This window comes from Lactuca sativa, chromosome 4 (genome assembly GCF_002870075.4).
Source record: "Lactuca sativa cultivar Salinas chromosome 4, Lsat_Salinas_v11, whole genome shotgun sequence".
NCBI lineage: Eukaryota > Viridiplantae > Streptophyta > Magnoliopsida > Asterales > Asteraceae > Lactuca > Lactuca sativa.
The window spans coordinates 113,708,832-113,729,824 of record NC_056626.2 but is presented as its reverse complement, the minus strand read 5'-3'; the positions used below and the strand labels follow the sequence as shown (position 1 = coordinate 113,729,824).

At 33.7% G+C, this 20,993-nt stretch overlaps 3 protein-coding genes across 3 annotated transcripts; all 3 read right to left on the bottom strand.

Moving 5' to 3' along the window:
- Nucleotides 1-45: 45 nt before the first annotated feature.
- LOC128133500 (50S ribosomal protein L16, chloroplastic-like) lies at nucleotides 46-405 on the bottom strand. The gene has a single exon (XM_052770969.1). It carries the CDS (start codon nucleotides 403-405, stop codon nucleotides 46-48), a length of 360 nt encoding a protein of 119 aa, XP_052626929.1.
- Nucleotides 406-457: 52 nt separating this feature from the next.
- LOC128133256 (30S ribosomal protein S3, chloroplastic-like) lies at nucleotides 458-2,286 on the bottom strand. Its single transcript, XM_052770411.1, has one exon. The coding sequence runs from the start codon at nucleotides 2,283-2,285 to the stop codon at nucleotides 1,629-1,631; it is 657 nt and encodes a 218-aa protein (XP_052626371.1). The 5' UTR covers nucleotide 2,286; the 3' UTR covers nucleotides 458-1,628.
- Nucleotides 2,287-3,025: 739 nt separating this feature from the next.
- Nucleotides 3,026-3,890, bottom strand: LOC128133499 (50S ribosomal protein L2, chloroplastic-like). The gene is made up of 2 exons (XM_052770968.1): nucleotides 3,852-3,890; nucleotides 3,026-3,674 (listed from the first exon to the last, which is right to left on the bottom strand). The coding sequence occupies exons 1-2, from the start codon at nucleotides 3,888-3,890 to the stop codon at nucleotides 3,144-3,146; spliced, it is 570 nt and encodes a 189-aa protein (XP_052626928.1). The 3' UTR covers nucleotides 3,026-3,143.
- Between the last annotated feature and the right edge of the window lie 17,103 nt (nucleotides 3,891-20,993).

The following is a 20,993-nucleotide window of genomic DNA, read 5'->3' as shown; positions in this document are numbered from 1 at the left end:
GAAACCCGCACCCGCTATTTTTTTTACCCAAGGCCTATTTCTTTTTTATCCCGAAATGATGAATTGAGCTCGTATAGGCATTTTGGACGCTGCTATTGAAATAGCCCTTCTGGCTATATTTTCTGTTACTCCACCCATTTCATAAAGTATTCGACCTGGTTTAACAACAGCTACCCAATATTTGGGAGAGCCTTTACCTGAACCCATACGTGTTTCTGCGGGTCTTACTGTAATTGGTTTATCTGGAAATATACGGACCCATATTTTTCCACCGCGACGTGCATTTCGTGTCATTGCTCGTCGACCTGCTTCTATTTGTCTAGAGGTGATCCAAGCGGGTTCAAGTGCCTGAAGAGCATATTTACCAAAACAAATAGCATTACCTCGATAAGATATTCCCTTCATTCTTCCTCTATGTTGTTTACGGAATCTGGTTCTTTTGGGGTTATAGTTGATGGTTTATTTTGAATTCCATCTCTACTACAGAACTGGACGTGAGAGTTTCTTCTCATCCAGCTCCTCGCGAATAAAATGAATTCAAATTAAACATTTTGAATTCAGTTCAGATAGAATATAATTTGAATGAAAATATACATGTATTTAATAAGTAATATAATGAATCATGGATTTCATTTAATCTAGATCAAATCTATTATGAATTTGTATATCTTGTTTGTATAGATAATTAAATATATTAAATAACATAACTATTTTTTCTTATATTTATCTATTTTAGACTGTTAAAACGAATCTTTCTTTTGTTTTACTCTTTATCGTATTGGATTGACCCAAATTTAGCGATCCAAGAAAATAAAGTGTTCGCAGGCGAATATTTACTCTTTCAATTTCTATTTCAGTTCTATCATTAGCTCATAACTTTTCCGAATAGATGAATTGGTTTCTGGTCGGTTCCGCCATCCCGATCCATGAATCATTCGAATTCATTTTCACTAGAATCTTTTGAATTCACAGGTTCCATCGTTCCCATCGCTTCTTACTTAATGGTTAGGTCTGAATTCTACAATGGAGCTATTAGTTCTTGAGTCAATATTCTTAGCCTTTATTGGCTCGAAGCTCTTTATTTTTTGTTCGATGAGCAGATCCATTTAATGTTAATGATGAATCCGTATTGATGCTTTATTACACAGCTTTTTCTGAGATGACTCATAGACCTTACATATTGGAATTCTATATCATCAATATTCTTTTTCTTTCTTTCTCTCATCCTTCCATTTATCCATACCCTTTCTTTTTTATTTCGATTGACAACTTAGAAGCATATTTTTTAATAAATAATAAAAAAAGATTTCAGTTGCTACAACAATATGAACAATATATCATATCTTGACTGATTCTTTGGATCCAGATAATACGAAGTGATGAGTTGGTTATTACTTCTATAGTTATTTGTTTATACCGTGGGGCTGGTTTTTTATACTAACCCTCAAAAAACCAACGAGTCACACACTAAGCTTAGCAATTTTATCAAAAGATTAATTGAATTTTTATTCAACCCTATAGAATTATAATTGTTCATTTTTTTTTATTGAACACAAAATAAAAAGAAGAAACGAATTTCTCATTTTTTGTTCCATCGCTGGATAGAATGCAAAAGGAATAAAGGTTTATTATTCCCCGTCTATAAATATCCAAATTTTGATGCCTAATACCCCATAGATCGTTCGAACTGTATAGCAACAATAATCAATTTTAGCTCGAATGGTTTGTAGTGGAACCCTCCCCTCTCTGATCCATTCAACACGCGCAATTTCTTTTCCGTCGATACGTCCTGCAATTTGCACTTGAATTCCTTTTGTATCTGCTTGTTCAGTTAATTCTATAGCCTTTTTCATTGCTTTGCGAAAAGAAACTCTATTTTTTAATTGGCCCGCTATAAATTCTGCAAGAATATTAGGGTTTCCGTAAGGCTTTTCAATTCGTGTGATAGCAATGTTAAGTTTTCTATTTACAGAATGAAATTCTTTTTGTAAATTCATCTGTAATTCTTCGATTCCTCGGGGTCGACTTTCAATTAAGATTTTTGGAAATCCCATATAGATTATGATTTGGATCAGGTCGATTCTTTTTTGAATCTCTATATGTGCAATTCCCTCGACGCCAGAAGATGTTTTCATATTTTTTTGTACATAATTCTGGATATAAGTTCTTATTTTTTTATCTTCTTGCAGACCCTCAGAATAATTTTTTGGTTGTGCGAACCAAAGGGAATGATGACCTTGGGTTGTACCAAGTCTGAAACCAATTGGATTTATTTTTTGTCCCATGTTCCCCCATTACTATACATATCATAATACGACATAGTTGTATGCTTTTTTTCGATTTAGGTTTTTGTGACCATGTAATAGAGTCGGTATCTATATATTCATCTAAGGATATATCTTTCATTACAATAGTTATATGGCAGGTAGGTTTTTGTATCGCAAAACTACGCCCTCGAGCGCGAGGTTTTAATCTCTTCACAATAGTACCTTCATTGACTTCAGCTTTACTAATGACTAAATTTACTTCATTCGAACCCATATTGAAACTAGCATTTGCTGCTGCAGAATAAACTAATTTAAAAATTGGATAACATGCTCGATAAGGCATGAGTTCTAATATCATAAGTGTTTCTTCGTAGGAACGCCCACGAATTTGATCAATTACCCTTCGCGCTTTGTGAGCAGACATAGATATATGTTGACCTAAAGCGTATACTTCTGTTGTTCTCTTATTTAACATAAAGTTCGCCTCCTACTAATCAATGATAAATATCTATATATATTATTATACATAAACAAACGTTTTTTAACAACGTGATCTATTATCGCTTTTTGCATGGCCTCGGAAATTTAAAGTAGGTGCAAATTCTCCCAATTTGTGTCCTACCATACGATCTGTTATATAAATAGGTAAATGTTCCTTTCCATTATGGATAGCAATAGTATGGCCGACCATTATGGGTATAATGGTAGATGCCCGGGACCAGGTTATTATTATTTCTTTTTCTGCTTTTGTGTTAAGCTTATTTATTTTTTTTAATAAATTATTCGCTACAAACGGATTTTTTTTAGTGAACGTGTCACAGCTTCCTCCTATTTTTTTGTTTTGTAAAGACGAAGAAAGAAATTCTATTTTCTCTCCTATTTACTACGGCGACGAAGAATCAAATTATCACTATATTTATTCCTTTTTCTACTTCTTTTTCCAAGTGCAGGATAACCCCAAGGGGTTGTGGGTTGTTTTCTACCAATTGGGGCCCTCCCTTCACCACCCCCATGTGGATGGTCTACAGGGTTCATAACTACTCCTCTTACTACAGGGCGCTTACCTAGCCAACGCTTAGATCCGGCTCTACCCAAACTTTTCTGGTTCACCCCAACATTCCCCACTTGTCCGACTGTTGCTGAGCAGTTTTTGGATATCAAACGGACCTCCCCAGAAGGTAATTTTAATGTGGCCGATTTCCCTTCTTTTGCAATCAGTTTCGCTACAGCACCCGCTGCTCTAGCTAATTGTCCACCCTTTCCAAGTGTGATTTCTATGTTATGTATGGCCGTGCCTAAGGGCATATCGGTTGAAGTAGATTCTTCTTTTTTATCAATCAAAACCCCTTCCCAAACTGTACAAGCTTCTTCCAAAGCATACGACTTTCTGGATGTAGATGGTGATATCTATACAGATGGATCTTATATATATGGTATAATGAAGTACCACATGGGTGGATATATAGGAATCAAAATCTGCCGAATCACTCATGTTATGATCTTCTACATCCTAGGTCTTCCCGTTCCATCATCTGGCTTATGTTCTTCATGTAGCATTCAGACCGGATGACTCTATTAAATTACGTTGATACTTCCACATATTATGGGTAACGTAGGAGACATCTCTATTTTTCCCCCCCCGGGAATCTTTAGAATTACCACTGCTTAGCTTTCAATTCGCCTCTGACCATCAAATGAAATGTGAATAATCCGTCCACTTCTCTTTGAAAGAAGGGGCGCTTCCGGTTCTGTCGGTGCTTGAAACAATTTTGTCTTCTCCATATTACTATATCTCTAGAGTCAATAATTTTATATGAGGAATTACTGAACTCAATCACTTGCTGCCGTTACTCTTCAGTTTTCTGTTGAGGTCTATCCTGTAGAGGTACTCAATTGGGAAAAAGGTTTTTTGCTATAATTAAGGAAGAGGAAATTATACTTCATTTCTCATCTAAAAGCTTAGATTGAGATTTTAATCATCTTTAGTCAAGGACATATATATATATATATATATATATATATATATATATATATATATATATATATATATATATATATATATATATATATATATATATATGAATTTTATGTTGGAATGGTTCAACTAAAGGAAATTCTATATATATTGCGTTCTCAAAATTCGATTTTGATTACGACATCCCTCTTTATAGTCGAAATATGAAAACATGGCAAATAAAAATATTACAGCAAAAGACTGATCTAGTATCATGTATTTATGTGAGACATCATTAATCGTGTCGCATATGCTTCGGGTATAGGATCGATTACATGTGCTATAATATTTATCCTTTCTAAATTTTCCAAATGCCTATAGCATTAAGAGGGAAAAAGTACTAGAACCGGATATGACTAAAGTGATTAAGCAACTGTCAAGGACAATCTAAGGTTTACCAAAGATTGGTTACTCAGGGACAGTTGGAAGTATGGTGTAATTAAATTTTTGGAGAGAACCATATTGACAAATCCTGAAAAGAGACAACTCTTGTTCAGAAGTGATAGTCAAAATGGGATATGGAAATGTTCCCATAGGTGGAAGTTATTCATTAAATCTGTGTAAGATTAGGAAACTTAATGCAAGAAGGATGTTCAAAGCAATGTACTTTGAATTTGAAACTTCGTTTCCATGGAATGATCTCCGTTGGAATACTCTGTAATGTCTGTTGACAAGTCTTTGTGACTTTGTGCATAGTCATTACAAAAGGATCAATGCGTATAAGTTTAGAATCTAACAAATTTCATTAAATGGCAGGAATTTGGAATTCTTACATTTACGGTAAGGATTTGGGTCTATGAAACGAGCATCATTGGAATCATGTTCAATTGGTCTATTTCACAAAGTAAAGATCATAGACAAACATAATGTGCATACTTGGTGTATGGCATAACTATTGGTTAGAACACATAGTGTACATGTTTGGAGCATGGGACGACTATTGTTTTAATTCAAGTATTAAGTTGATAAATTTGAAACATTATACAATGAATAATGAGTAATCAATATGGTGTTTAAATAAAAGGTGTTCTATTTACTCTCAAAGGTGCTTGGGGCCATATTAAATTAGTATTATTCTTGTGTTTCACTTTGCATATTTTGACTTCCAGAATAACTAGGTTATTCTTCCTGAATGAATAAGTTATTCAAACCATCCATAGTCGATAATATGTTGGAAGTAGGTATTAAGGCAAAATTGTCATGAAATTGGCTTGTAGATGTCTAAGGTGTTGGACATAGCAAGAGTTGCTACAATATTCATGAGTGCTCATAAGTTCTGAGTATTGGATTAAACCTATGCTCATTTGAATCACTTCATGGATTTTATCATGAGTGATCATGAGACGATAATATCTTATATTCTTCAAACCTAGAGATATGAGTTGTTGACTATGAGTTGGTTACACATTGATTGTACGAAAATTCATTGGTAACTTGATGTTATAAAACACGCCTTTGTGTATGATTCAAAAAGTAGTAGAACAAGCATATGAGTCGAAGTTTATCCATTCCTTTTATCCTTGGACCGATAAATGTGATATATGTGGGCCCCTCAATGATTTAGTGATGACACCAACGCATTGGTAACTTGATGTTATAAAGCGTGCCTTTGTGTATGATTCAACAAGTAGTAGAACAAGCATATGAGTCGAAGTTTATCCATTCCTTTTACCCTTGGAGGGATAAAAGTGATATATGTGGGCCCCTCGATGATTTAGTGATGACACCCCTAAGTGCTTGGCCAAGCCTGGACTGATTTGATTTGTTCAATTAGTCGGTCGTCATAAATCGTAAATCGGGAAACAACAAATAGACAGAGAGAATGACTATAATCCATGTCTCAGTCCATATGATATCTAGAATAGAGGAATATACGATCCCTTATCTAATGGACAAGTTATTGACTAGGTCAGAGTTCGACAACGGCTTTAAGAGCTACGATTGTTAGCCGGGTTTTGGAGTCATACGCAACAACAGTTTTAGATTTATCCAAGTGGGAGACTGTTGGATTAGTCTCTAAGTCCATAACTATAATTGGTATGTACTTGAACCGATTTGGCATGGTCCATTTTTGTTGCGTGGCATCAGAACAATTGGATAGATAAAATGAGAAAAAAGGATACTAGTGATTTATATTAATATATTATAAGTTCTAATATATTAATATGAAATCATATTATTTAATTAGTATTGATCAAGAATTAATTTAGAATTAAAATAGTGACCAAAAGGGACTAATTAAATATGGACTCTTATATATATATGGTGGGCCAAGTTCATTTAGGTTGGGATAAGCTTTCATGGATAGTCCATGGAGTGTTTAACCCATGGATCCTATGGAAATGAAAGGTCATGGGTATTAGGGTTTAGATGAATGTAACCCTAATCCTCCACACTATATAAAGAGGTCTATGGTTCATGAAATGGGGCTAAGTGCTAGGCACTAGAGTGTGTGTACACAAAGAGGGCAAACCGATTTCATGAGTGTGAACCTAAGTATCCTTATTCTCAAGTTATTCCAAGGGTTCTTGGTGTTGTCTGAACGATTTGAGGTGCAACACTTGAGGCACTAGGCTCTTAAAGGTTCAAGACTTCAAGCTCCATCGAAAGGTATGTCATTCTACTAGTTTCTTGTAGTATAGTTACTTCATATTATGCTAGTTAGGATAAAATCTTGGAATATTGAATATTTGCATGTATAATAGAGAAAATATAGATCCAAGGTTTATAGGGTTGCATGTACACCATAGGAGTGTTAGAATGCTCAAAACCCTTCAGCTACTAGCTGATACCATGCCCAAGGGAGAAGCTAACAAGATGTATTGATAAGACTTTTTAGTGCAACTGAAAATGCAGTACTTCTCTGAGCAAGATCTACTGGAGATCAACAACGAATTTCAGAACCTAAAGAAGGGAAGAATGAGCGTCACCGAGTATGCTGAAAGTTTTACGGCGAAGATGAAGCTTGTTCCTTACCTAGTTCCAAATTAACTCTCCATGGTCAACACGCTTGCCAATGGATTTCTAGCAGACTTTGGTCTGATGGTCAAGCAAGCAACCACTTTGAAAGCCACCATCTGGATAGCTAAGAATGTTGAGACCCAAATAAGGGAAAAGGGTCTGGAGAGAGCTAAGTTTGGAGAGAAATTGAAATTTGACGGATCTTCAAGGTCCAAGAAGAAAAGCAAATTCTCAAATCCCGGTTCCAAGAAACTTGGAGGAGGAAGAGGTGAAGCAAGATGGTGTAAAAACTGCAAAAAGAAGCACTTAGGAAAATGTGACGGGGAAGTGACTTGTTAAACGTGTGGGAAGACTGGGCATTACCCCAATAAGTGCACATCTGGCAAGAGGGTGCGTTATGGTTGTAATGAAGAAGGGCATATGGTGAAGGACTGCCCGAAGAACAAAGAGGCAGCAAGTCCTACTGTTCCACCGAGGCCAAAGGAAAGAGCATTCCAGATGACCCTAGAAGCAGGAAAGGATGCATCAGATGTCGCTTCAGGTACCTTTCTTGTAAATGGATTGCCCGCTAATATACTGTTTGATTCTGGAGAAAATTACTCCTTTATATCACATAAATTTGGTGGAAGACTAGCATTGACTATAGATAAACTTGATAATGCTCTAGTTGCAGAAGTTGCTAGTGGCAAATTCCTGTGTGTTAGCGGTTGCATTAAAAATATCATCACTGACTTGATCGGGAATAAATTCCACAAGGAGTTGTTGCCCATTGAGTTGAACAATTTCGACATCATACTGGGAATGGATTGGCTTAGTGCGAACGATGTTGAGATACTATGAAAGAAGAAGATGGTGAGAGTAAACCTACTTGGAAATAAGTCATTTATGGTGTATAGGGACAAACATAGACTAAATTCTTTAATCATTTCCCTGATGAAAGCCAGAAAATGTTTGTCCAACGAATGCACATCATATATGGCATTCGTGATCGATGCAAAGATGGAGAAGAAGGAAGTGAAGAAGATACCAGTGATGTGTGACTTTCTGGAAGTATTTCCAGAAGATCTTCCTGGACGACCCCCTAATAGAAAAGTAGAATTATGTATCGACTTGTTGTTAGGAACCACACCAATAGAAAAAGCACCATACCGACTAGCACCAACAGAGATGAAGGATCTTATGATGTAACTTCATGAATTGTTAGACAAAGGTTTCATTAAACCTAGTTCATCACCCTGGTGAGCTTCGGTGTTATTCGTAAAGAAGAAGGATGGGAGTATAAGGATGTGCATAGATTATAGAGAGTTGAACAAATCAACGATAAAGAATAAATACCCATTGCCAAGGATTGATGACCTATTCGATCAGCTTCAAGGTGCAAGATACTTTTCGAAGATTGATCTTAGGTCAGTGTGCCATCATTTGAAGGTGAGAGATCAAGATACTAAAAAGACGGCCTTTAGGACGAGATATGGATACTATGAGTTTTTGGTTATGGCGTTTGGACTGACCAATGCTCCAACAACATTTATGGATTTGATGAACAGGGTTTGTAAACCATTCCTCGATAAATCCATGATAATGTTCATAGATGACATTCTGATTTATTCAAAGAGCCAGCAGGAGCATGACAAGCACCTGCGATCGAGAAGTATTAGAAGTTCTGAAGAACGAGAAACTGTATGCGAAGTTCTCAAAATGTGATTTTTGGATTAGATAAGTCCAATTCTTGGGTCACGTGGTTAACCAGGAAGGATTATGGTTGATCCAGCAACGACTGAAGTTGTGATGATATGGGAACGACCAAAAAGTCCCACTGAGATTTGAATCTTTCTAGGATTAGATGGATATTACCAAAGGTTTATCCAAGGCTTTTCTTCAATAGCTTCCCCATTGATAGCTTTGACCCATAAAGGAGCTACCTACACATGGAGCGAGAAGCATGAAGAAGCTTTTATGAAGCTAAAGAAGAAGTTATGTGAACCACCAATTATTTCTTTACCCGATGGAGTGGAAGACTTCGCAGTTTATAGTGATGCATCTGGAGTTGGGCTAGGTTGTGTTCTGAACCAAAGAGATAAAGTAATATCATATGCATCTCGACAACTGAAAGTCCATGAATTAAACTACCCCACTCATGACTTGGAGTTGGCAGCAGTAGTTTTCGCACTAAAGATATGGAGGCACTATCTTTATGGCACGGAGTGTAAACTTTCTACTGACCATAAGAGTCTCCAGTATCTCTGTAATCAAAAGGAATTGAATATGAGACAACGACGTTTGCTAGAGTTACTCAAGGATTACGACTGTGAGATACTTTACCATCCTAGTAAAGCAAATATTGTAGTTGATGCTCTAAGTCAAAGGGTAAACTTGGAAAGAAAAATGGCAAGAGCGTTAAGAATTGAAGTTGTCTCAACGATTGTGGAAAGCATTAAGAAATCTCAGGAAGAAGTGTCGGAGAAAAATAACCAAAAGGAAGAACGTTTAGGCAAAAAGTTGGTGTTCGGTACAAACAATCAAGGACTGAAGGTATTCCAAGATAGGATTTGGGTGCCTAAGATGGGAGGAATAAGGGATCTTTTGATGGAAGAAGCTCACAATACCATGTACTAAATTCATCCCGACAGTACTAAGATGTATAGGGATGTGAAACCTTACAACTGGTGGCCGACGATGAAGCTCGAAGTTGCAAAGTATATGGTCGAGTGTGTAACATGTGCGAGTGTTAAAGCAAAACATCATAAAGCATATGGGTGTTTAGAACCTTTACCTATACCCATGGGTAAATGGGAAGGCATCACCATGGATTTTGTGACTAAACTGTCCAGAATGAAGAATGGTCACGACATGACTTGGGTACTCATGGATCGTTTCACAAAGAGTGCACACTTCATAGCAGCCAATGAGAAATGGTCTATGGATAAGCTTGTAAATGCTTACGTGAAGTAGATAGTAAGACTTCATGGTGTACCATTAACGATTGTATTGGATCGTGACAGTCGTTTCACATCAAGATTTTGGAAAAGTCTACAAGAGGAAATGGGTACAAAACTGTGTTTAAGTACCGCTTACCATCCCCAGACTGAAGGTCAGAGTGAAATGACGATTCAAACATTGGAGGATATGTTACGAGCATGTACTTTGGAATTTCCAGGTAACTGGGATGAGCACTTACCACTAGTGGAATTTTCCTACAACAATTATCATTCGATCATTAAGATGGCACCTTATGATGCGTTGAATGGACAGAAGTATCGTACGCCATCTTGTTGGCTTGAAGCTGGAGAAAAACAGTTTATGGGTCCTAAGATTGTCCATTAGACTGCTGAGAAATTGAAGGTGATCAGAGACAGAAAGTTAGCAGCTCAAAATCATCAAAAGAGCTATGCAGATAAGAAGTGACGACCAATAACTTTCGAAGTTGGAGATTTGGTATTGTTCAAAGTCTCTCCGTGGAAGGGAGTAATTAGATTTGGAAAACAAGGGAAGTTGATTCCAATATTCATTAGACCATTTAAAGTGCTTCAGAGAGTTGGAAATCAAGCTTATAAGTTGGAGATGCCAGCTTAACTGGAAGGTATCCATAATACATTTCATGTTTGTTATTTGAGAAAGTTGTTGGGAGAAGAACCCGATATGATCCCACTTTTAGAGTTAAGGAATGATGAAAACAAGAGGTTGGTTGAGGAGGTGGACGCAATTGTTGACCGTAAGACGAAAAAGTTGTGACATAAGATGGTCGAATTAGTGTTGGTGCGATGGAATCATACGAATGGGCCAAACCTCACTTGGGAGACAGAAAGTGACATGAGAAGTCGTTATCCACATCTGTTTGTTGAAGCATGATTCCGGGACGAAATCATCCTAATGGGGAGATAATTATAACGTCCGTGTTTCCTACTTGGTGTATTTATAAAATATGAATTTACGTCGGTCGACGATTGTAACCTTTTAAGAATAAGTGAAAGATAATTATTCGAGTATATGTTATATGTGTGGATATTTGACAAATATTATGTGAATATAATATTTGTGTAAAACAAATTCTAAATATGGCTAAAACAAACATTAAAAATAAAAAGATTATTTAGGATAAATAATCTTAACGAAAATTGTAACGAACCTATACAAATTATATGTTATAAGATGTATTTGGTCTAAATACATTTAAGGGTGAACCCAAGTAGTGAACTGATAATTTTTCCGTTATACTCTTTTGATAATAATTGATTAAGTACTTTTTATGACGTTAGCTATTGTTTATAAATGATTTGGATAAGATTTTATTATAAAGAGTATAATGATTTTATTAATAAATAATTAAGGGACTATAGTGTAACTTGAAAGATATATTGTGTTAATACAAGAATAATTGAGTGACCATAAATGTAACTATAACTGATTTGTAAATTGCAAACCAACATACGTGTAAGAAATATAAGAAAAAGAATATAAGAAAGGTCGTACATATTTTTTTAATTAAAATGATACGTGTTAATAAAAGAGAAGTAATAGTACACCTTCTAATTTAGAGTCAAGATAAGAATAATACATGTTAACCTTTCAAGTATGTCCGTACACATCTAATTAATTGAAGTTATACGTGTAATTTTTGTGGGTAACTAATCTTTTGATATTGTACGAGCGATTCAAAAAATCCTTTACATAAATAGAGGTATCCTTTGAGCAATTCTTATGATAGAAAACGATAATAGCCAAAGATATAAACAATATAAAGAAGGTCCATAAATTTTGAAATTAGAGTTTAGAACTTTCGAGCAAGGAGTCACAGATAAAGAAAGTGTGATATAGTGACGATTACGAAAATAGTTAGTAACCACTAACTAGTCAAGTGAGTGCATAGTTACTATCATCTTACACATAGATATGAAGTATTTAATAAAGCTTACGTGCTATGTGTGCATATTATCTGTGTTCTTGATATCTATATTGGATGAACAAATAGACATGTTTTATTCGATTTAAACTGTATATGTATTTTGTACCTATAAATATGATGGGTAAAGATGGGTAGATGATATAGATGACAAAATAAATGATGAGATGCCTCGATGTTTAAGATGATCATGTCATCTAGCGAAGTATAGTTGACGACCACGATCTATTCTAGACAGTCTAGTGGAACACTGTCAGGCTCGCAACCTGTAGGTGTTTTTGAACTAAGTGTTCACTAGATATACTCCATCCCCCCATGGTTGCATTTTGAAATATATTGTTGAGGAATACCCTACTTGGTGTTGTCACCCTGATGAAAAATCCTTAGGCTAGCTCCTTTAATTTAGATGCTTTAAGGACAATAAGTTAGGATGACGGGAACGGGTAACCGGGTTGATTGATTGATGAAATTAATAAATTTAATTATTGTGGGTTGAAAACCCTATATGCTCCCCAGGCTTTCCCAAGCCTAACCCACTCAGTTTCTTTGTTTCATAGGTAGCGACATAAGAGCACAAGTGTCATGAGTTTAAATCTAGAGTGAGATTTAAAGGAGAATAGGCCAATAGAACAATAAACTATTGTAAGGTCTGTAATACTACGTTTATGCTTATGTTGCTGTATTGACCATGACATGCCAAGGTTTTTAAATATAAATGAAATACATTTCCTCGGAAATGATTTGATAATGATATTGTCATATTTTTGTGAACAAATTCCGCATTATTACTATTTTGAAAAGAATTCTCAGATTTAAATAAGCATAATCAAATCGTTCTTTTCTAGCCATGAACTTAGGGATGTCACACTCTGTGTTGGTCATGTTGGGTTGTCCTTTCAGACCCTAGGATGGATCCTAAGGCATAAAAATGTGGTCCCTTAAGCTAGTTTGGTCCCTTGTTCTTTGTAGGGGGTCTTAATGGATTAAGACCATGTATTAATCCTTTTTGGATGAAAAAAGTCTTAAAGTTTGAGAATTTATGGTTCTAGAGAGCTATTGGGTTATGGATCTAAAGTTTGAGCTTAAGTGCTTAATCTATTAAGCACTTATGGAAGGTTTAAGCATTATGAGGGTACGCCCCGCATAGGAAGTAGTATGCCCCGCATACTTAGTTAGTGTCCTTGTATGCAGTCAATGCGAGGCTTGTGTATGCCCTGCATACCTTTGGGGTACGCCCATCATACGCCATCTGTTCGGTTTTTGCATTTGGACTTCGTATTTTGGGCCATCTTTTGGGCTTTAGTTCTTGGGCCCTAATGGACTATCTGGATATGTATGTTTTGGACTAATTAGAGGATTGGACCTTTGGATAAGGCCCAATAATGAGTTTGGACCCAATTTGGAAAATTGGGCCAATGGTAGGCCTTAAGGTATTTGGGCCTTTTGGATCAATAGTTAGACTTGGGTCTTGGCCAATTGGGGAAAAGGGTAAAATGGGTATTTACCCTAAGTATGGATCATTAGTCAAGGATGATAATCCATATGTTAATTGGATGTTTGTTTTGTTGTGATAGTTCAGGATTCTTCGTGAGCCAACATTCGGAGGTTTTCGGTGTTGTTCGAGTCAAAGGCACCAATGTCAGCCCTTTGGATTGTTATCCTTGTTTATCATATGATTGAGTACTATGGTTATCTATTAGATCTGTATCCTGGTAGATAAGTTGATTCTATGCTTTGGGATCTGTTATATTTTCCTATAATTTGTTTCGGCTATATGTTTACCAGTCTTATGTGGTGATGTATTGTGGTTGGGTTAAGACTGTACTGCTTTGTGCGGTCAGTCAAAAAACTCGGTGATATTCATATCGATATGTTATATGTATGCTTATCTGTTGACATGTTCTGTGTGTATGGTTGGGATGAGGCGGTCCTGCTTAGTGCTGAAGGCTAAGAGACCCTTGGCAGCCCGGATAGACTGAAGGCCTATGAGGCGGACCAGACATGTTGAAGGCTCTGTATGCATGCTGTTTGTTGTATATATTATCTGTGGTGTGTTGGTATTTTGGGGGAACTCACTAAGCTTCGCGCTTACAGTTTTGGTTTATGGTTTCAGGTGCTTTTGAGGATCGAGTCAAGGTAAAGGTGTGACCGTACACATCTTCGCCTTTTGGGCTTATGATTTCTGGTAAACTCTAATAATATGAATGTTTTGAAAACTATGTTGAAAGCGGCTCTGAATTTTAAAGTAATGTTTTGGAAACAAGGGTTTTGTAAATACTTCTTTATAAAAAGGGTTGTTTTGAAAATTTTATATTTTATGAATTTTTACGGATGTTACAATTACTTTTCAATTCTTTTCATTTCTTAAGCTTTACACATTTCATATGTTAGTATCAAAATACTCATTTCAAAAGTAAAGCATCTATGTTTCAAAACATTTCAAACACCCTTTTAAAACATTCGATCTTTGAAAACATTCTTTTCTTTAAAAAAGATTCTTGCCTTCATGGCATTCTTTCAAATTATCCTTTCCAAAAACATTTGACACTTCCATTTAAAAACATTTCATATATCAACATTAGTGTTTCATAATCATAAAAACATTGCCATGTACCTTAAAGTGGGAAAATTCCAACAAGTAGTCACCTCAATCACATGTAGGTTAGCTAGTGTTCTTCTAGTTCCTTTCCCTAGAGTAATCATCTTCAAACACTATCTACAACATATATGGATGTAAGTCATTAAATGGCCAAACTACCACTCAAAGGTTCAAATACTAAATTTTATAGCTTAATATTATTCCTCATGAAAAAATATGAATGTAGGCGAAAACCGTGCATAAATCCGAATCCGTATGCAAAAGTTATGAGGAAAATACTAATGTTCAGATTTTTCCTCTAGTCGGGCACTCTGATGTCTGTGCACGGGCCGCGAGCCTGACCACGCGGTTCGCGTCCCGTAGCAGCCCAAACACCCTCAAAAGCTCACTTGTCTCTTAAACTTGCTTAGATGGTTTTGGTCTTTTAGGTAACCATTTGGAACATCTATAAAGGTCTTCAAGCACTACTAGAGGATGTTTTATCATGTCAAAACATTCAACTTAATTCATTAAGTCCTCAATCAAAATGATAAGTTCATAATGCTTACAAACACTCAAATGAAATAGTTAAGAGTTCAAATTGACCAAAAACACTCTTTAACCAATATGACTTATTCCTAAATCATTTAATACATCATTGGGTGTTGTCAAGTAGATAAAACCACCATTAATCTCATTGCAAGTACTTAAACTAACCATGGAATTCTGAATTCCATTCCATGTTTCCCAAATTGCCCTTTAGGCTAAAAAAATCACTAGAACCACTTATAGATAAATATATCTTTCATGTTTATGTTCCAATTCCATCTCTAAAGTTTCAATTCATATCCATGAATGTCATTCACCTCTTAGATGTCAATCACCATGTAGTTATCCCTAAGTTTCCCAAAATGCCCTTATGGCCAAATACTCCAGAAATTCAACTAGATATCATTCAAGTCTCCAAGTTTTTGCATTCAAATCATGTTGTTAGTATCAACTCATGATGATGAGTATCATATACTTATCAAATGCTCATATTCAATGGATTCCATTGTTTCATCATAATTTCCACAAAACCATCTAAATTCCATGTTTATGCAACATTTTCCTATCATAGATGTGTTTGAGCATTACAGTTGGATTCATTGCTTCTAAACATCATATAGGTTATTGAATCCATTCCAATCAAACATATAAATATGAAATCTCCAATTTGAATTTCTAGGGTTCATGAGGGTTTTCACCCAAATCCTTACACCAAATGAACCAATAAGGATTGAGATTGACCCCTAGGGTTTCTATTGAGCTTGAATCACCATTCAAACTCCTATCTTCTCCTACCATCGTTCTTATTTGGCTGAAATGAAGATGAAACATTCTTATTTTTGGATTTGTCATATTTGGTCCTTCTAGTTTACATCTTTTTCCAAATTTACCATTCATCCATTCCTTTTCACATTTGCTTAAAAGGTTGACATAATGAGTCCTTTACCATCCCATCATTAACATTCGTCATCATTTAACCATGGTGAGTCAACCCTAGGTCAATCGTATTTTTTCTAAATTTACACTTTAGGTCCCTTAACTTTTAAATGTTAACATCTCAACCTTTAACTTTGCAAACTTCATCTCGACTAATGTAATGATTATCATTTAAATGATTTAATTATGTAAATCCTCCTTTATTTAAATATCTTAATTAATTTAAGAATCTTATCTTAAGTTTTAAGATGTTACATAATTACCTACAGAATATGCTTTCCGTTAGAAATTCGGAGGTAATTACCTAAGGATTAGCTACAGATTGTTCTTATTTTTGTTTTTTTCGAGACCCAAATATCGTTTTCCTGCTTCTTTTTTTTCACACCTTTATTATACATGATTATATATACTTTTACAAACTTATAGCTATTAATATCGTCCATAAAGTCATGTACATTCACATATAAATACTCACAAACAAATATACATACACATATACACGTACACATATACCACAACTCATTAATGTATATAAATATACATATACAAACATAATTCATCACAAGTTGGTGAAATTATAGGCATTATAGTGTTAAACCATGAAACGAGTAATGGATCCCGAATGTGCACACGACTTTATGAATGATATAAATAACTATAAGTTAGAGAAAGTGTAAATAATCATGTAAGAGGTGTAAAAAAAGAAATGGAAAAAACGATGTTTGGGTCCCGAAAAAACAAAAATAAAAAAAATCCATAGGTAATTACCTACGGACTACCTACAGATTTATGAACGAAAGCATATTACGTAGGTAATCTGTAGAAATTTACCAAAGGATTGCCTACGGAACATGCTTTCTTTCAGAATTCCGTCGCAAATCCAGTGGTAATTTCCTACAGATCTTTCTTATTTTTTATTTTTCAACTGACGAATGTTATTTTTTCCGCTTCGTTTTTCTACACCTCTAGTATATGTGATTATTTATACTTTCACCAGCTTATAACTATTAATATCGTTTATAAAGTCGTGTGCACCTTCAAGATTCATTACTAATTTCATTGTTTAACATTGTAATGTCTATTAATGCTTTTGATTTTCAATACTCATACATATAGACACATACACACATATATACACATACACACATACATACACATTCAAATGCATACACACACATTCAAATAGATACACATACACATACACATTCAAATACACACATACACACATATATACACACATACACATACATACATATACACACATACATACATATACACACATACATACACATACACATATACATACATACATACATACATACATATACATAAGCGCATACATACATATACATACATACATACCTACACACATACATATATATAAGCGCATACATACATATACATACATACACATACATACATACATACATACAAAGACATACGGATATATTTATATATATATATATATATATATATATATATATATATATATATATATATAAATCCCTATTCTAATAAATGAATAAGTTTACTTTTCTAATGACAAATGTCATTATATTAGAATCCTCATTAATATTATATGTCCCTATCACGCTACATTTCAACATATTAGTTATTCATTTCAAAATTTAAATTTCCCATCCTAATTACATTAAATTTTAAATTGCAAAATTAAAATTTTTTCACTTTAATTAAATTAGATTAATAATATTATATTAAAAAATAAAATAAAATTAATATAAATTATAAGGTGATATAACTTCACGAATTTATTTAAATTAACGATTATAATTTTATATAACTAAAAAATATTTCTTAAGTAATAATTTCTTTAAAAGAATTGATTAGTAATTTTGATTTTTTAATATGAAAGTGTAATTAATTTTATAACTGTGATTCTCACGGGTTACATACTAGTACACACACACATGTTATCTTCTCCTTCATTTTGACACTTCTCATTTTGTGAGAATTTTAGAAATTTTATTTTCCACTTGTCTTTTTTTAAGGATTTCCATTTTCATAAAATAAAATTCCATCAAATGTAATGAGTTCTATAAGGAAATAAAATCATCATATTAATTTGGTAATAAATTCTCATAAATATTTCAAACAATTTAGTTTCTTTTGCAAATTCTCAGAAGATTACATTATGTTATGTAAAGTATTACATTATAAAATATTTCATATTTATATACTGATGTTAAAATTTTAGTTTTAATAAACTCGTGTAATACACGAGTCTTACACCTAGTACCCTAATAAATAAGAATGATTTTGCCACAAGTCATTTTCTCCTTCATTTTGATGCTTTTCATTTTCTAGATTTTTTTGAATTATTTAATATCCACTCGTCATTTTTATAGTTTTTTCTTTTTTATTTAAATCTTACCTATTAAATGTCACCTCATATTAATTAATTTTATAAATATATTAACTAATGTACATAATAAGTTTCTATTTTTGCATTCCTCTTTCTATTAATATATTAATTAACGTATATGTATATTAATGTAGATAGTATATTTCATTTGTGAATTAATATTAATTAATTTTATTAGTATAGATTAATTAGGACCAAATTACATAAATAGTCCATGCGGTTTAACAAAAAGTCATAAACTCAATCGTTACTAATTTTTTTATGAACATGATCTTTGTGGTTACCAAAGTTTTTTTTAATAAACCCATGTAATACATGAGTTTCATACCTAGTGTGTGTGTGTGTGTGTGTGTATATATATATATATATATATATATATATATATATATATATATATATATATATATATATATATATATATATATATATATATATATATATATATATTAGATGTGTGCCCGCAAAAAAAAGCGTCGATAAACAACTCTTTTGGCAAATAGTTTTTTACGGGGAAATAATTATTAGATTTTATTCTTACTTATTATGTAATAAAAAAATTACCACTTTCAAATAAAATATTTATGTTTAGAACTTATATTATATTTCCTGTTTACACATTTTATGTATATTAATTTTTTTGGTGTCTAGTTTAAGAAATGTAAATTAATTTATATAGATGACTTAAATATTTTAAAATTGTTATTTTGCTCCAAACTAATTTCTTAATAACCTTCCTTAATTCCAGTATTCAAAAATTTGGCAAATATTAATGATTTGTTTTTACATAAATAATTTGTACAAAATTTTTTGTATCTTATACCTCTTAAAATTCAAGATATGAGTAATATGCCTTATAATATATATATATATATATATATATATATATATATATATATATATATATATATATATAATATTATATTATAAAGCATATTAGTAATGCATATTAGTAATATCTGAATTTTAGGAGGGGTAACAGATGAGTGGATTTAACTTGGGTTGATGAAACTAACCCCCTGAAAAGTACACTTTTGCCTTTAGTATTAGAAATGGGAGTGGGAAGCAAAAAGAAGGCGGTAAAGGAAGTAGGTAAAGAAGAGTTGAGATATAAGGTAGTAGAAGATTGGCGGTGGAGTGAGCAGCTTCGAGGTGGTGTCTTTATTTGAGGCGGTGTATTAGTTAACCCCAAAACACATAGCCAATTAGCCACTGGATATCCTGTAAGCGGACACATGTGACGGGGCTAAAGTTACAAACCCTCAAAGTGTTGGTCCAAATATGTCAAGACATGACTCTCCAACCAATGATATTTTTAAAATCTGAAAACCAGGGTAGAAAACAAAAATATGTAAACATATGGACCAAATATGGCAAAAAAACCACCAGGTTTACTATTCATAAGAGCTAAGTTCTTTAATATATATATATATATATATATATATATATATACACACACACTAGCCGTCTCCCATGCTATGCGACGGGCGGCGAAAACTTTGTTTTACATATAAACTCATAAGGGTGCCACATTTTGTCGGTTACTTTACATATTCTAACATGATTTTCTATCGATACTAAGGAAAGAAAGTGCATTGTTGTTTCATGCATTTTAACCCTTATAAAATACATCTTCAGTTCATTTCAAATCTTACCAAATAAACACATATGATGGATTTCAAATCATTCAAACTCTAAATCCTATAGTTTCAAAAACCTTTTTTTATAGAATCCAAAGCGAACAATGCAAACACACCTACCAGAGACTATTTGCCTCTTGGTTCACTAATTATTAATTAACCAGGCTCGAACTGGAGCTTTACTGTTAGCTTATATGTATAACTTGATTTGCCAATCAGGAGTCGCAATCAAACCACCAGATATATCTGATTTATCAATAAATAATAATTGGTTGATGAACTGTTTTAAATAGGCATGTACTGCACAATCATGAGTGAAAACTGTAAAAATTGTCACTATTGAGCTTGCAGTCCCTATTTCTTTCCACCATGTTGTCCTTCAAGTTTTGTCCCATCTTATACCAGATTCACATCAGTAAGAGCAGAAGCTGGCATTTTCTTTACAAGAATATCAAATTCGCTGCCAACAAAAGGATTTAATGCGAAAATAACCATGAAGATAAAAGGATTTGAGCAAGAAATGGAAGCATGTAAAATTACCAAGTTGAAAGGGTGTTTGATGAATGTGAAAACAATCAAAAAGATTGGTTAATCGACAAAACGGACATATACTGTAATTAAAAAAATTGAAACTAACACTTAGAAAACGCATAGACCCTATTAAGATTCTAATCACATATTCACATAAGTCGTTTATATTTGAAGTAGGACGTCATAAATATCGATAAAAGTAACCCACAATTCCTTGCATTTTACCCCAAAAATGAT

Bases quoted from the DNA above. Each gene is read 5' to 3' on its own strand.
- LOC128133500 (XM_052770969.1), bottom strand. From the start codon at position 405: ATGAAGGGAATATCTTATCGAGGTAATGCTATTTGTTTTGGTAAATAT.
- LOC128133256 (XM_052770411.1), bottom strand. From the start codon at position 2,285: ATGGGACAAAAAATAAATCCAATTGGTTTCAGACTTGGTACAACCCAA.
- LOC128133499 (XM_052770968.1), bottom strand. From the start codon at position 3,890: ATGTCTCCTACGTTACCCATAATATGTGGAAGTATCAAC. The intron at 3,675-3,851 runs GTAATTTAATAG...CCATCTGTATAG, and splicing joins TAATATGTGGAAGTATCAAC to ATATCACCATCTACATCCAG.